Genomic DNA, 17177 nt, shown 5'->3' with positions numbered 1-17177 from the left:
TCGGTGCCTCATTATTAGCTGATCAAGTCAACCATAACCTGATTTTTACTTACCTGGATATTTCTTCTCCTAATTGTCATTTTTTGTGTGCTAATCCAACGTGTTGACTAATTTCTAATTACGGCTATATCAATTTCGTATATCCATTTTTTCCATATATCCAGTGTGAAGATATGTGTTTTCACACTGTGGACACCTTGACATATGGTGACTGTTCACAGCGTGTTCACATGGTGAATAGGTGATTCACACTGTTGAGGTGTTTGAAATGCTCAAATTTAACAGTGTGAAGGTAAGTTCACATTGCGCTCCACACTGTGAACACACTGTGGCACACACTGTGGGACACCGTGCCCTTTGCAATTTAGGACGAGGACCGCGGGCGCATGATAAAAGTGTTGTTTGTGTCAAATTTTCATTTAACCAAATACGCAAGGTGGAAGTTACACCATCTGAATGTTATACTAAATAGACCAAGTGAGTATTTGTGATGAATGGACCAAACGGTAATTAGACCAAAAACTAATTGGGATCTGATGTGCTTATAGCCTTAAAGGTATAAGACGATCTGGGTCTTCAGCTATAGTGCATATAAAATGTATTAATTAACGGCCACGATACTACAATACTAACGCTTTGTAAAGTAGCGCACGCAGGATTTTTTAAGGGGGGGGGGTCGAGTTGAATGAAAATTTGAGAAGAAGAAAAAAAAGGCTATATCAATTTCGTATATCAATTTTATCCATATCCAACAATGTGAAGATACATTGAAAATAAAAGGTTTTCACCCCCCCCCCCCCCAAAAAAAAAAAGGAAAATAAAAAGGTTTTCAAAAAATCGGGTGGGGGGCGCTGGGTTTGAACCCCTGTAAACCCCTTCCCCCCCACCTCGTACACGCATGGCTGTATAAAGAAGAATGTGCAAATAGAATGAAAGAAGATCAATAAACAGCTCGCTTTTATGTAGGCCCCTATCATTTTTTTCTTGAACAGCTTCACCAATATCGGTGGGTATTTTTAATATTCATTCTACCATATCTGTAAATCTTTCTAAGTCAACAAAAAATACTAAGTTTTCACTATCTTGAAAATATGATTCAATAGTCAGATTCATCATTCATGGATGGTTTCACATGCCCCTTTTTCATTCACTTAAACCTGTTGTAGACTCAAATGAGTATTATAATAACACACTTACAACAGATCATGTTTATACCAATGTCCAACACGAAGCGGTACCGTAAAGGGAGCATATTCCAAACCATTCGCCTGCCATGCCCATTCATTATTGGAAGCAGTAAGAACCCGGAGTAAGATCAAAAGAAAAGTTGAAACTACCCTGTTGGGATTCTCTTCGCACCAAGTCGTCCCACCGAGGAATTAATGAGAGCTATAGTGACAACAAAGGCTCATACCTATATCATTGAATAAATTAACTATTGCTGATAAACTGTCGAGAGGGGCCTCGATTTCAACAAATTTAGCACATTAAGTATCGCATCGCGAGTTTTCATCATCCTCAGCGAACGCCCCTGTCATTCAGATAAGCTACATCCTTGCCGGGAGTCCTTCAAGGATGTCTTCTGCCACCATTTCCTCTTTATGTTCGCTCATCTTCTTACTGTCGGCCTTCCATGTGGACTGCTATCCTCGTGGTTCCCCGTGGACGGGCTGTGCTGCTGGGAATCCTGTCCACCGCACGAGCGCAAGTAACTATTCCCAGCTGTACGAGCTCCAGCCAGCATGAGTGACCCTTTCAGATTCACCGCTGATTCTGCCTTCTACGAACCAGGTGAAAGTCTGAGAGGTAAAGATTTATTCATTTTTGATAATTTCGTCACCGTTTGGCATTGACCTGCGAAACTGCGTGTTGAATTAAGAATGGATGCAGGAGAGCAGACCGACATGCCCTCATTTGATTTTTTCCTGCCACCTCCCATCATTTTTCTAGATCTCCCGGGCTTTTCCCATTGTCTTCTTGGCGCACTCTTCTCGTCATGAGGTAGCTTGTCTGTCTATATACGCCCCTGTAAGATCTACTCAGAGTTTGGCTTATACAAATAATTCTTTTTCATCTTTAGATCAAATTGTGAAAGCGGAAATTTATTTTTCGTTTACAATATTTTCTTAAACCCCCATCGCAGCAGTACTACCTGATTTGTGGAGCGATGTCGCCTAGTAGAAGTCTCCGGACTTTGAAACAGAGGGTCGCGGGTTCGAATCCCGGTCATGGCGTAATTTCCTTCGGCAAGAAATGTATCCACATTGTGCTGCACTCGACCCAGGTGAGGTGAATGGGTACCCGGTTGGATTTATTCCTTGAACGCTTTAGCGCCTATTAATATAGCGGCTCATCTACAGCCGGGATAATTATGATACCATGTATCAAAGCGCAGTTGAGTATATGCACATAGTAACTGCGCTATATAAATGAACATATTATTTTATTATTATTATCATTATTACCATATTGTATACCGCGGTAATAAAAGTAGAAAATGAAATAGATATAAATGTGACATTTCTTTCTTGAAAATAACATATTTTTACTCTTAGTTACCAAGTTCCCTCTTGCATAACTACACATGATGAAACTTATTATTCCCAGGTGAGGTGAATTGGGTACCCGGTTGGATTTATTCCTTGAACGCTTTAGCGCCTATTATGGCGGCTCATCTACAGCCGGGGTAATTATGATACCATGTATCAAAGCGCAGTTGAGTATATGCACATAGTAACTGCGCTATATAAATAAACATATTATTTTATCATTATTACCATATTGTATATACCGCGGTAATAAAAGTAGAAAATGAAATAGATATAAATGTGACATTTCTTTCTTGAAAATAACATATTTTTACTCTTAGTTACCAAGTTCCCTCTTGCATAACTACACAATCATGATGAAACTTATTCGGGTGTGAATTTTAAAGATCCTCGCCCAACGTGATTTCGTCAAAAAAAGTCCTATAGAATGCGGCTGTAGTGGTAGGTTGACGGGATATAGGGGCACATGCATGCACGCTTTATATGAAATTCTCTGTGCTGCCATTGGTTATGATACATCATTGTTCTTGTCTGTCATAGTCTCCTTGATTTAGATCAAATGGTCCTTTTATAGCTTCTATAGTCTATTGCCATTCACTTTGATTAGAGATTAAAACATATGCGCGAAAATTTGGCGGCGGGGAGAAATTTAGCATCAGCACCCCCCCCCAAAAAAAAAAAACTCGTTCCCAGGGCCCTGGTGATCGAGATAATGCTTTTTCAGCCGGAGTTTTGGGAAATATTTAGTCGGCACATTCCCCGAACCTAAAGGCAAAGTCCACATTAACAACAGATTGATTTGAACATGGACCTACTATGAATCGAGAAAAATATACAGCAAGTTCAAATATTTTCAATATCATGGACAATGGATTGTAAAGATTTGTTGAAAATGCAAGGTTTTCAACAAAGAATAAGCCTGATAAACCGCAACTTTACAATCAAACCATCTTTTTATTTGCAATTTAAGCCTACGTTATTCGTCTATTTCTCTTCACACTTTTAGATTCGATGCCAGTTTCCCTTTACTTCGAAGGCCAGCGAATTTTTGTGCCTTCAAAGCATGAATAATTTCCATTGAAATAATTTCCTTTCATTATTATTGTGAATATCAACGCACAATGTATTGACCCAGTAGCTTCTTTTCTGAATATTTCAAACATCACGCGATTATATGGTTTTCGAGGTTTCACTAAAAGGTTGTTCTTATTTATTGAATCGTATATAAAATAATATTCAGTCGGCCCCAAATCGAATTAATGCAGTAAGTTTAGGTCAATAATATAGTGAATTTCTGATTCAATATGGCCATTGGCGTGACTTTATAGCTTGTTTAGCGCAGGTGTATAGCGTGAATAATATAGACAGCAACCATCTTTGATTGTAATTTTGTTTCTTCTTGTGCACTCACAGCACAATCTGTGTCTGCAGCTGTTTTTTGTTTAACTTGTTGTTGTTCTATGTTCTTCTACCCTTCTTTTCTTCTCTATCCCTGTACCTATACCCTTTTCTCTGGCATGCTTAGATTTCTTGTAAATTGTATCGCAAACTCTCGAACTGTTTGTTCTCTGGGTACATTATTTTTAAACACAATATCGGTATTGTCATACGAAGGCATTGTCGTACCTTATTCAGGCAGCATACATCTCACTCAGGTTCAGTTATGCCCGCGATATTTGTTGTCAATCTTGTATTTAAATGAGTAGTACTGTATTGATGCCTAATGATAACCAGGTCCCATTACGTAATCAAATCTACTGTCAATCATGCAAATGTAACGTTGTATATAATGAATGGAATGAGAGCCTGCTCATGTGTATCCATTGTTCATCCCATGTGTTCCCGTTTCATTCCGTAGATGATTTGGAATCGGCTATATCGGGCCCCACCGAAGTTGCCAATTTAAACCTCAGGTTTAACCCATTTATGATTGAGAGTGACATGCATAATAATAATATAAATATAGACCCCGACATCAATTATTTTGCGGACTATGCGACGTCCAGTTCAAATTATTATGAAGCGGAAAACTTTGCTAAAACATTTAGAAGCATAAATGTTCATGAATCTTTTTCCAATATTCATTTTAATACAAGGAGTATTCTTAAAAACTTTGATTCCCTTAAACATTTTTTGAGCCTCTTAAATTTTCAGTTTGATATAGTTGGTATTTCAGAGACTTGGTTAACAGACGATAGTCCTTTATTGAACATCGATGAATACACATTTGTTTGTAAGAATAGGCATCATAAACATGGCGGAGGTGTCGGAATGTACATTGCAAACTCATATACTTATTTTCAAAGAGATGACCTGATGCTCGATGCAAATTTATGCGACTCTATTTTTATAGAAATAATTCAAGAAAAAAGAAAGAATATTATTGTAGGTGTCATATATAAACCCCCAAACGTTCCAATTGACGATTTTTCAGAAGCAATGGATGCTGTGTTTGCCAAACTCACCAGCGAAAACAAATTAAGTTTTTTAATGGGTGATTTCAATATTGACCTATTACAACATGATCAAAACAATTCTGTTAAAAACTTTATTAATATGATATTTAGTAATTCATGCTACCCTTTAATTAACAAACCCTCACGTATTACGAAGTCGTCTGCCACGTTAATCGATAACATATTCACAAACAACATACATTCATCTATTGATTCTGGTTTATTGTATTGTGATGTCTCTGATCACTTGCCAGTCTTTCATATATCACAATTCGGCACTAGCAATGTAAAATCACCAAATGCAAAGGCTAGCTGTAGAATGATATATGAGAGAAATATTGAAGTTTTATATAGGGATTTACAAGAAGTCGACTGGGGAGAAGTATATGATAATGACGATCCAAATGAAAGTTATAATCTTTTTCAGGCGAAATTTCGTAAACTATATGATAAAAATCTCCCTGTCGTAGTTGAAAAAAATAGGAATAAAAAATTGAAATGCTGGATGACGAAAGGACTGTTACAGTCTATTCGACATAAGAATAAATTATATAAATGGTATATACGTAATCCGTCAGATGAAAATGTTTCCGTTTATAAAAATTATCGTAATTTAGTCACAGCGCTAATTCGTAAAACAAAATCACAATATTTTCATAATGAATTTTTACTCAATAAATCCAATATTAATCGCACTTGGAAAACAATTAATTTACTACAAAAGTAAACCAAGTGAAAATTCTGTGTTTAAACATAACGGGAAAACTGTTACAGAACCGAGCACTATATCGAATTCGTTTAATAGCTTTTTTACTAATATCGGTCCATCTTTGGCAAACAGAATCCCTGAAACTCAAACGGACTATTTGAAGTTTATCAATGATCCACCAACTGACTCCTTGTATCTGTATCCCACCTCGGAGAATGAGATTTGTAACATTGTTAAAACATTTAAAAACAATAAAGCGGCTGGTTTGGATGAATATAGTCCAAGAGTCATCAAACAAGTCGTACCATATATTTGTGGACCTTTGTGTCATATATTTAATTTGTCTTTATCAAAAGGAATATTTCCTCATGAATTAAAAAAGGCCAAAGTGACACCAATTTTTAAATCTGGGGACAAAGGTGAATTTACGAACTACAGACCTATTTCTGTTTTATCTGTTTTTTCTAAGTTATTAGAGCGTATTGTTTACAAGAGGACTTTCGAATTTCTTGATAAATTTTCTATTCTTTATGATAATCAATTTGGGTTTCGTAAAGATTATTCCACAAGCATGGCTCTTACAAGTCTCTCTAGTAAAATAATAGATGCTTTTGAAAATAATGAGTTCGCAATTGGAGTTTTCATCGACCTATCCAAAGCCTTTGATACAATTAACCATAACATATTACTATCTAAATTATATCGTTACGGCATACGTGGTATTGCTTATAATTGGTTCACTAGCTATCTTAATAATCGTTTACAATGTACTAAATACAAATCGTGTGTGTCAGACTTTAAGACAATAACCTGTGGAATTCCCCAGGGCAGTCTCCTCGGCCCATTGTTATTTATATTATATATTAATGATCTTTATAAATCAGCAAATGAGCTATCCTTTATATTATACGCCGATGATACAAATATATTTCATAGCAATTCAAACTTGAACTCCCTTTGTGATATTGTGAATGCAAATCTTGTACATGTATGTGAATGGTTTAAGGCTAACAAATTATCTTTAAATGTCAAGAAATGTAACTACATGGTTTTTCATAATAGAAAGAATGTCGATTTGAATGATGCATGTGTTATACTCGACAACGTAATATTACCACGGGTAGACAAGGCCAAGTTCCTTGGAATTTATTTAGATAGTTTTATGACATGGAAAGATCATATACATGAGATCGAAAGAAAAGTATCCAAAAACATTGGTATTATATCTAGAATTAAATATCTCTTGCCAAGTCACATTCTACGTATGTTATATTGTGCTCTGATACTTCCATATTTCTCGTATTGTAATATTATTTGGGCCAACTCCTGTAAGTCTAGCATCATAAAGCTTATAATACTACAAAAGAGGATTGTTCGTATTATATCTGGATTACATTTTCAATCTCACACAAATCCTGTATTCAAAGAGTTAAAATTATTGAAATTTAGCGATATTAATTTGCATCAGCAAAGTATTTTTATGTACAAAAGCATAAACAACATTTTCCCCTCTCAATTTAGTAATCTCTGTCATTTTAACTGCAATTCGGATATTCATAAGTATAGCACGAGAAGCGCTACCCAAATTCATTTACCAAAACATAGAACCCGAAGATTTCAATACGATATTCGCTACTCTGGGCCAAAATTTTGGAACAGTTTACCAGCCCGCCTACAAAACTCTCGTTCTTTGCAATCTTTCTCTTATAAAATGAAACTTTATTTAAATGCTCGCACTGACAGAGATCATTGACATGTTGACATGCTTGAACTACCTTCCATTTCTAATGTTAATTAATGCACATGCCTTACCTGTTGCTCTGCTAGACAAATGTCACTCAAGCTCTTTATATATACATGTACCAATATTACGTAATTGCGACCAGTTTACTCTGTTATTCAAATGAACTTATCTTCTAATGCCTACATTTCTTCTCCCTCTTCTCCATCTGTGTTTCTTTTTCTACTCTTAACTTTCTTATTTATATGCAATTACATATGATGTCATTACAGTACGTAACTTGTTATTTATTTGTATCTGGCGACCCCAACTCAAGCTCTGCTTTCCGGGTTTTCGCCTCCTTCAAAATTGTGTCGAAATATATACTGTATTCGTTACTATGTCAAATATTATTTTGTATCTGTTTGAAGGAAATAAATGTGATTTTCAATCAATTCAATCAATGTTTATGTACTTTCCACTCGCGTCGGAAAAGGTCCAACTCGATCCACAGGTATGATCTTGATGATAGGAGTGTGGAATTTCACTCTTCCATACGTCATACATTTAAAGAGAAAATTTAGAATACCAGAAACCCGTTGATTTTTGTTTTACTCAAACGTAAGAAGAAGAGCAATAAAAAGAAAAGGTGCGCCTGATCGGTAATAAATCAAGTTGCGTTTGATTTTGGAGGTGTTTTTATTACAACTTCTTCGGCTGCAGATCTACTTGATCATAGCACAAACCACGGTTTTTGGAAGAGAAAACTGGGATGTCACTTATTTAATTGCTAGATACGTTGAACATGATGACCTTAATGGTGTATAACCCCCCTATAGGTGCACACACCTGCCCATACCACCATCCCCTCACGTACCCACACACGCACACTACATGTTTGTGGTAGAGGTTTAGGATATTCCCTAGCTGTTGATTTTATGTCAGTAATATTCTCTCAACCTAGGATTATATAAAGTTTTTACTATACAACCGAAGACCTCTTGACTATCATAATGTAAAACCGTATGAAAACCATTAGCAAAATAACAGTAATTTGGCGTCTTTGCTCATAAATGGTCCACGAACCGAGGACGTCCCCAATTTTCTGTGTGTCCTTGTTTTGGATGTGAAGTCCTCGGTTGTGGTGAGTGCTCACACCCTATTACACAAACCACTAGATTTGCAACGATTGTGCAGTGAATGACAATCTGGAATCTTAACTGAATTTGCTCCTGTAAAATATGGTAAATTTGTAGTTTTCTTATGAAAGATAAAGAAGCATATGTCATATTCCTTTTATTTTCCTGATGAATTCATTCTTTCATTGAATATGTCGACAGGTGGCGATCCACCTGATCAAGATATAAAAATGAAGGAAAGTGGGAAAGAGATATTAATCACCCGATGATCAGGGTATTGCATATAAAAAAGTCAAATCAATTTGTGTCATCTTGTCAATCTCCCAAGCCTATCGTAATATGTTGCCCCCTTTGCATACAAGCCTCTTGTAGAGCAAGTATGAAAATGAACACAAAGGATTCCCCCCAAAAGATAAGTTTAATCTATATGATCTGAAATGGCAACTTCAGAGTGAAATTCGATCTTTATCTTTTTTGAAGTTGCTCTTATTGATGTTGTGGTGCTGGTGGTGTAATACTTATACATTGATGAATACAGAGGCATATCCGGTCCGTGCCCCCCCCCCCCGCCCCGTTTGAGAGACAAAAAATAATATTGGTAGGGGAAAATGTCAGAAAGATTTTTTTCTAAAACAAATGACCTCCGTTTGTAGTGAAATCCTTTTTTTATTTTTTCAATTTTTTCCTGTACAAAAATGCACCCATCCCCTTTTTGGAAAATCCGGCATCCACCCCTGGGCTAATACAAGGTATGATATAAATGTATCTGTCGATAAGTTAATTTCTGATATGTGCCTTTCAACTTTGTTTATTACACAATGACCCACTCTGGAATGAATAGTGAAATAGTAAAAATTGTCGTGATGCCCAAACACCCCAGACATTCTCCTTAAACCGAAAAATCTTTTTCAATTCCAGTGACAATCTCTGGTGAGAACGGAACTGTCTTCAAGGGCTTCTTTCTACAGGCTCGGATCCATGGCACACGAACAGCAGTTGGTGAATTTACGGACCCACCGGCCCTCTCCCAGTTTGGGCAGTGTGAAACTCCAAGCGACTCAGTAACCCATACTGGTAAAGACGAAAAAGAGGCACTCACCTTCCAGTGGATTGCTCCCAAAAAATGTGCAGGGAACATAACATTCATGTGAGTTCATGGCCGGGGGGGGGGTCTTTTAGGGGCGTTTTTTAATCAAGATTTTTCGTCTGAGTTGTCAGATTGTCAGATCTGGCAACGTTCCTTGATTTTATTTGACTGAGAAGTGCAGTTCCAATGGCAACCTTCGAATGAAACATACTTTGTCGGATGAAACATCTCCGACTAGTCATTTAGCTATTGAAAGGCTCCCAGAATGGGAGGGGAGATAACATTTATTTTGACTTGATTTCTGTGATTTTTCATTTTCTTTACAAGGCAAATGTGGGTTGCCTTCGCCAAACAAAGTCAAATTGACGTCACGAATACTTTGATCAGTAATTGAATAATGAAAAGGTTAAACTTCATTAGACGGGAAGGGTGAAGGCAACTTGCTTTAATTGTAACAACATAATATATTTCATGTAGACTTAAATCTGGCTAAATATTAAAGCAATAAAAAAATCATATACAAACCCAGAGATATAGTTAGGAGTAGGTACATCGGAAGCAATATTGGAATTGGTGTAAAAAATCAGAGGGGTGCACCTTTTTGTCAGAGAGAGGGGACCCCCATGTCATCAATCTTTCGGCAGGGAGCGAGTATTTTTATTTTCATCATTTAAAATGGAAGCGAGATAGTAATGCGACCGAGTTTATCGAGAGGTTAATTTTGCAATTTTCATATTGAAGATGAAGGAATTACTTCACACTCTTCGTGAAGTGTCTTAAGATTTTTTAGCAAATATGGCAAAAAGTGTAAGTTTTCACAACGTTTTGGGGGGGACAGCTGCCCCTTCCCCTATTCACGAACGCTGGGTGAAGTTATTGATACAACTCACTTGGGTAGAAATTTCATAAAATAAGGTCTAACCCCTTACTACTGTCCACTGACAAAAGGAATCCACTTTGAGGAATGTTAGTGATAGGCCTACCTGCTTATCTTTCATAATTTAGGGGGTTATGGGATTCCAATTCATTTAGCATCATAATATACAGAAAATATCCCAAATCAAGTAAAATGACTAAAGTGTCCTCCTTTAATATGTCAATAGACGGCAGCATATAGGCATACCATTTTTTTAAAGAAAATTTCAATAGAATGTCCCTGCCCCCTCCCTTTAAGCCCGGCTCACACTATGCGATTCGTTGCGACCCGAATGTCAAAGAAATTGTAATAACATTTTATATGAACATTCCAACCAATGCAATAAAATCTTAGCGATTAGAGTTCGGAATCGCAGATTACGGACATCGAAATTCAGTCTAGTTCGAGCCTCCCTGTACTCAAATCCAAATCGTGATGATGTCACCATCGACTGCAACTTCAAAGCGATTTGGACTTTACTCTGACCACAAGGCTTGCCGCAAAGCAAAATTATGATTTAATTATTCCTCACATTATGCCGAACTTCACAAGAAAAAATCTTCCTTCTTGGAACTTTCACATTTAATGCAAAATGCGATTATTAAAGAATCTCGTCCCAACGAATCGCTTAGTGTGAGCCGGGCGGTATTTCGCCAAAAGGGGGTGGGGCGCGGAAAGAAAATTTTAGCTAATTTAAGTTGTTGATTCAAAGAGGGAACAGTCCATTACACACGCTCATATAAATACAGGTATCCTTATCTAGTATTCCTAAATTAGACCCCAAAGTAGCCAATCTGAAATAAAATTATTGGAAATGATTTTTTGACTGATTTGAGTAGGTATGGGTGTCAACATTTACCCAAAAAAAGTTAGGAGGAATACGGGTTGGGGAAAGTACTTTTTTTCAAGGTCAAAGGTCAATGACCTTTTCATATATACTGTATAATGGTATCTCTGAGATGGAAAGGCACAGGTTGGTGATAATGGTGTCAAAATGCACAAATTCTTACCAGGATATAAAATAAAATAAAATTCAGTACCTAGAATGCAAATTCGCCGATAAAATTCAAGGTAAAAGCCTTTCAAAGGTCAATGACCTTTTTTACATTATATACCATACTGTACAATGGTATCTCTGAAATGATAAGGTACAGGCTGGTGATCATGGTGCCAAAATGTACAGATTCTTACAAGAAGATAAAATAGAATAAACTTAAGTACTTAGAATGGACATTCACTAATAAAATTCAAGGTCATAGCTTTTAAAAGGTCAATGACCCTTTTACATTATATATACTATACTGTATAATGGGATCTCTGAGATGAAAAAGGCACAGGTTGGTGATCATGGTGTCAAAATGCACAGATTCTGACCAGAATATCAAATGAAATAAAATTAAGTACCTAGAATGCACATTCACCCATAAAATTTAAGGCCAAAGGTCAATGACCTTTTATACATGATATACCATATTATATAATGGTATCTCTAAGATAAAAGGGCGCAGGTTGGTGTTTTTGGTGTCAAAATACACATATTCTTACAGGAAGATTAAATGAAATAAAATTAAACATCGAGAATTCACATTCACCCTTAAAATTCAAGGACAAAGGTCAATGTCCTTTTTAACATAAGATAATGATAATGGTATCTCCGCAGGTTGGTGATCTTGGTGCCAAAATGCAAATATTTGTTCAAGTACATGTAGATTAAACACCAAAATCAGTATAAAGAATAAACTTTCACCCTTGAATTCCAAGATCACTTGAAATATAAAATCTGTATGACATAAAAAAATAACAAAACATTTATCCTTGGTGTTCATATTTTATTTGTGATAATGTAAATAAAGATGGCTAATTTGTAATGAAAACATGGAGGTTTCATAATTTCAGTCTGAAATAATGAAGGTCATGGAGAATGTATTTAGGGGTCAGAGGTCAATAAACTTTTCCAAAATATCAGTGGAAATTAAGAAAAAAAAAGTTGATAACCAAATATTACTTCTTCATATCGCGATGCATTGCCAAAAGCAATGAAAATAAAAATAAATTTAATCAAATATATAATTTGATTTGATTTTTATCTTAACTAGCAGCATTTAATGCATCATAATATCTAAATCAAGGTTGTCGTGTCTTTTTCTCTCCAGCGATAGTCCACTCACCTCAATGCTATATAATTACTATAAACTATTAGTTTAATCTTCTGAAAATGGATAGGATAGGTCTAACTCTCATGTCACAGCTAGCATCATCTGAGAGCATTTCCAAACAGCAGAGGGATGACGATGAAGATGAAATGAAGGACATAATTAGAGCTGCAGCTTTTGTCATAGTAAATGGCATGTATCTCAACTTCAACAGAGATGAATTCCCGTATTATTATTAATTACCTCTCATTGCGAGCTACCAGAATCTCTTGAGATGCTATTGCTGCAGGCAAAACTTCATATCTGCTCTCTAGCTGCCGTACATCACCCATGATGTTATTTCTACTAGGTATCAGCTTGTACAAGGATCATGTATTTGGTCCAGAACAACAGATAGTTATCATGCACAAATTAGACATATAATAATGAAATTCAAAATGAGATAATAGCTTACAAGTACACATTCATCGACCTAACAAAACTCCTACAGCACCACTTCCAGTTCTTGAGAATCAAGCTGTGCAACATATCAGTAATAATGTAGATCCTGGTCTGATATTCCTTGACAGAGCATTAGGCTTTCATTGAATAGGCCAGATCAAAGTCCTGAAAATGTCAGAAGGTTTTCAAGAGTTTAATTACTCTTTGCTGAAGTTGAGACACTTAACTTCATTTACTATGACAAAAGCTGCAGCTTGAATGATTGCCTTATTTTAATTCTTCATCATTGTCCCTGGCTTTATGAAAATGTTCTTGGATGATGCCTATCCTTTCCATTTACAGATTAAGTTATAGTTTATAGTATTTATTGTAGCGTTTGGGGTTAGTGACCTATTGCTACAGAGAAATAAGTACCTTGATTTAGATTTATAAAATGAATATCTAATTGCTGCTACTTTAGACAACTTTAATATGCATGCTGGGTACTTAATTTCATTTTATTTGATCTTCCTGTAAGAACCTCTGCATTTTGACACCAAAATCACTAACCTGTGCCTTTTTCATCTCAGAGATACCATTATACCTATATGGTATATAATTAAAAAAAAAAAAAGTCATTGACCTTTGAAAGGCTTTGACCTTGAATTTCATTGGTGAATGAGCATTGTAGGTATACCCAGTTGTTGTGTGTCCGGACAGGTTGTGTGTCCGGACGATCAATTTTAGAAAGTCATTTGGAAAAATTTACAAGCGAAGTTTCATCAACTTTTAGTACAAAATATTATAGACAACAAAATAGAAGATGATTACAACTATTGAATTCGTATTTTTAGTGTAATCCAAAGACAAAAAAGAAGGCTTCAAAAATATTAAAGTGTCCGGACACCCGACCCCCATCCTACTTGATTTGATTTTATTTGATCTTGTAAAAATCTGTGCATTTTGACACCAAGATCACCAACCTTCGCCTTTTCATCTCAGAGATACCATTATACCGTATATGGTATATAATGTTAAAAAGGTCAATGACCTTTGAAAGGCTTTGACCTTGAATTTTATCGGCAAATGTGCATTTTGGGTACTTAATTATATTTTATTTGATATTCTGGTAAGAATTTGTGCATTTTGACACCATTATCACCAACCTGCGCCTTTCCATCGCTGAGATACCATTATACAGTATATATGAAAAGGTCATTGACCTTTGACCTTGAAAAAAAGCACTTTCCCCAACCCGTATTCCTCCTAACTTTTTTTGGTAAATGTTGACACCCATACCTACTCAAATCAGTCAAAAAACAATTTCCAATAATTTTATTCCAGTTGGTTACTTATTACGGGATACTAATCTACTCTCATCACAACAACTCTATCATCTGTGCAGCAGAATTTCTGAGAAGTCAGAACTTTGTCGTACGCTAACAAAATATCAAATAAATGATCTGTCAGCAGAGCCTCGATCTTCATTCACATGATTTCATTATGATTAGAATAGACTAAAATGTGTATGTTTGTTTTGAAGCCTATCCATACTATTAACGTAGCATTTATCTCTTTCTTTTTCTTTTATCTAAAACTTATTTTGTAGAGGATCGGTAGCCCTCGGTCATTCAACTTTCTACGTCGACATGACGTCATCCGTAATCACATGCAAAGGTAAGTAAACCCCTTACAACCGCGGAGAATGAAAGTTTACTTGTTAAGTTATATCAAGTTGTGTTGAAGGCTCATACGACAGCCGAAATCGATTGATCAGAATCAGTCATAATATGTTAAGATTCAATTTTCTCAGAAAATTGAATTTTTATTTTAGCCATTTTCATTCAAGGTTCTTTATTATGAACAACAATTTAAGCATTATGATCCACGGTGGGGAATCGATTTAGGGGTCAGCTGCTCACACCGTAACAGAAGGAACATTCGAAAATTCATAAATCACTTTTTGTCTAATTTTTTTTAGTTTACTTGAAATCTACATCAACATACTTTCTCATTATTGTTTGACTGAAATAAAGATTGGAAAACGTTTGTTTTGGCCCTTATGCCCAACATTAATTTTCAACTAATCGGTGAGCAATGCCCGTCTAACTTCAAAATTGGAATTTATACTGAGTACAGTAATGTCGAATAAACATGATAAAGGGTTAAATTTATTTCAACTTCCCTTCAATATCATTATGTGCTTATCCCACGAGTGGATCGTACATTAAAAACATTCCTAAAATTGGTATTACATGTTTTCTTTGTTTTCATTTTTGCAGCTGGATGTCTTCAAGTCAACATCGGTGTACTGGTCATCTCTTTGATGGTTGCACTGTTTTACAAGACATCGGAATGATTATAGACGATACGTAATATACGCACTCTAGAATTACAGGAATCTGCATTGTGCACTATTAATTAACATCACTGTAATAGGAAAAATGAGAACTACATCCGGGGGAAAAAATCCCAGTCATAAATCTAATGAATTGTATACTTCCATATCATATATCATTCATCAGACTCTATGATAGCTACGTTCGGATCTTGTGATTTCCAGCATAGTTTATCACCTCCTTTTAAAGTGTTAACGTTTACAGTGTACAATTTATTCTTGGTACCCTGTATGTTTTTCACTGCATTTTTGTATTCTGTATAATTTATCAAAAAATTGGTATCACTCTTAATCTCATTTTCTATTCAATTTGCTTGTTCTTATATTCTTAACGTAACTCTAAATCGTAGATTTTAACAGAATACATAGCTTAACTTTCAAGAATGCAAAGGCAAAGATTTCGATTGCTTTTATATTTCAGTTCAAATCAACTTATTATTTTTTAACTTTCTCTTATAGCGAACATACTTGGTATTATTCATTTTTATATAGGATGGGGTAGATATTCGGACACTTGAGTGAATGAAAACCCTTTTTCCGGTTCGATTTTACTGATAAAAACTACTCCGGGCTAAAATATTTTTATCTAAATAAATACAGTAAAATTCACAAAGCATATTGCTGAAAATTTCATCAAAGTCTGATAACAAATAGCGAAGTTATTGATTTTTCTTTAAAGTTTAGCAATATATTGTGAAAACGGTTATATGTATGTTGTCATGAATATTCATTAGGTGGGCTGATGATGTCACATTCCCACTTTCTCTTTCTTATGTTATTACACGAAATCAAAATTGTTTAATTTTTTTTGTACATGTGTGAATGATATGTCTACTTTTTAATGAAATAAATTGAAACAATGAATATTTAATTCATTAAATCAGTTGTCATTCAAATTTTGGGGTTCTTGAGGGGGAAAAATGAACAAACCTAATTTCATGTAATAAGATAAAAGAGTGGGGATATGACATCATCAGTACTCAGTTTGCTCATTGAATATTCATGAAGACATGTCTAGAACTGTTTCACCGGAATAATGCAAGTCTTTAAAATGCCATAACTATGTTATTCCTTGTCTGATTTTAATCAAATTGTCATTTTTTTTGTTCGTCTGATTTTTCTTTTTTTTTGTTCAAGTCATATTATTTTCCCTTTTGGTTGCTTTGTGTACTCTTAGAAGATGTACATAATGTGTGAGAGATGAATTATATTTAAAAGATTCTATATCACTAATCATTCTTCGTATGCACTTTTCAGTTATTTCATTCAAGGCATTTTTTAAAATCAGTGTTTAATACCTAGAATAATTAGGGACAACACCCGTCCATCAGGACACATTGGAGAAAGGAATGCGATCAAACGCGGCAAAAAAAGCCCCAACGCAACTTTACTTTTAACCAGTCAAATGCGCGTATTGTTATTATTGTTATTGTTGTTATTATTATTATTTATTCATTTATTCATTAAAACACACAAAGATCGTACAATGTAAGGACAAAAATACAGCTTGAAATTAGGATTTGCACTTGATGTTTTTTAAAGTTTCGTTTAAACGTAACTATTTCTGCAACGGAGCCCCAGGGGAGAGGTCAAAATGATCTTATTGTTAGATCGTATTTTTTTCAATCAT

General features: G+C 35.3%; 1 protein-coding gene across 2 annotated transcripts; it reads left to right on the top strand.

Moving 5' to 3' along the window:
- Positions 1-1143: 1143 nt before the first annotated feature.
- Positions 1144-16780, top strand: LOC129261324 (putative ferric-chelate reductase 1). 2 transcript variants are annotated; one of them, XR_010293498.1, is made up of 5 exons: positions 1680-1806; positions 9492-9720; positions 14759-14826; positions 15432-16281; positions 16525-16780. XR_010293498.1 is itself a non-coding variant. In XM_064099117.1 (4 exons), exons 1-4 carry the CDS (start codon positions 1743-1745, stop codon positions 15506-15508), a joined length of 438 nt encoding a protein of 145 aa, XP_063955187.1. In that variant the 5' UTR covers positions 1144-1742; the 3' UTR covers positions 15509-16501. The 2 variants fall into 2 exon arrangements, 1 of the variants encoding a protein (XP_063955187.1); XM_064099117.1 differs by lacking the exon at positions 16525-16780 and having other exon boundaries at positions 1144-1806; positions 15432-16501.
- Positions 16781-17177: the final 397 nt, after the last annotated feature.

Source organism: Lytechinus pictus, chromosome 5 (genome assembly GCF_037042905.1).
Source record: "Lytechinus pictus isolate F3 Inbred chromosome 5, Lp3.0, whole genome shotgun sequence".
Lineage (NCBI taxonomy): Eukaryota > Metazoa > Echinodermata > Echinoidea > Temnopleuroida > Toxopneustidae > Lytechinus > Lytechinus pictus.
Note: the sequence above shows the minus strand (reverse complement) of the source record. Positions and strands in the feature narration are given on the sequence as shown.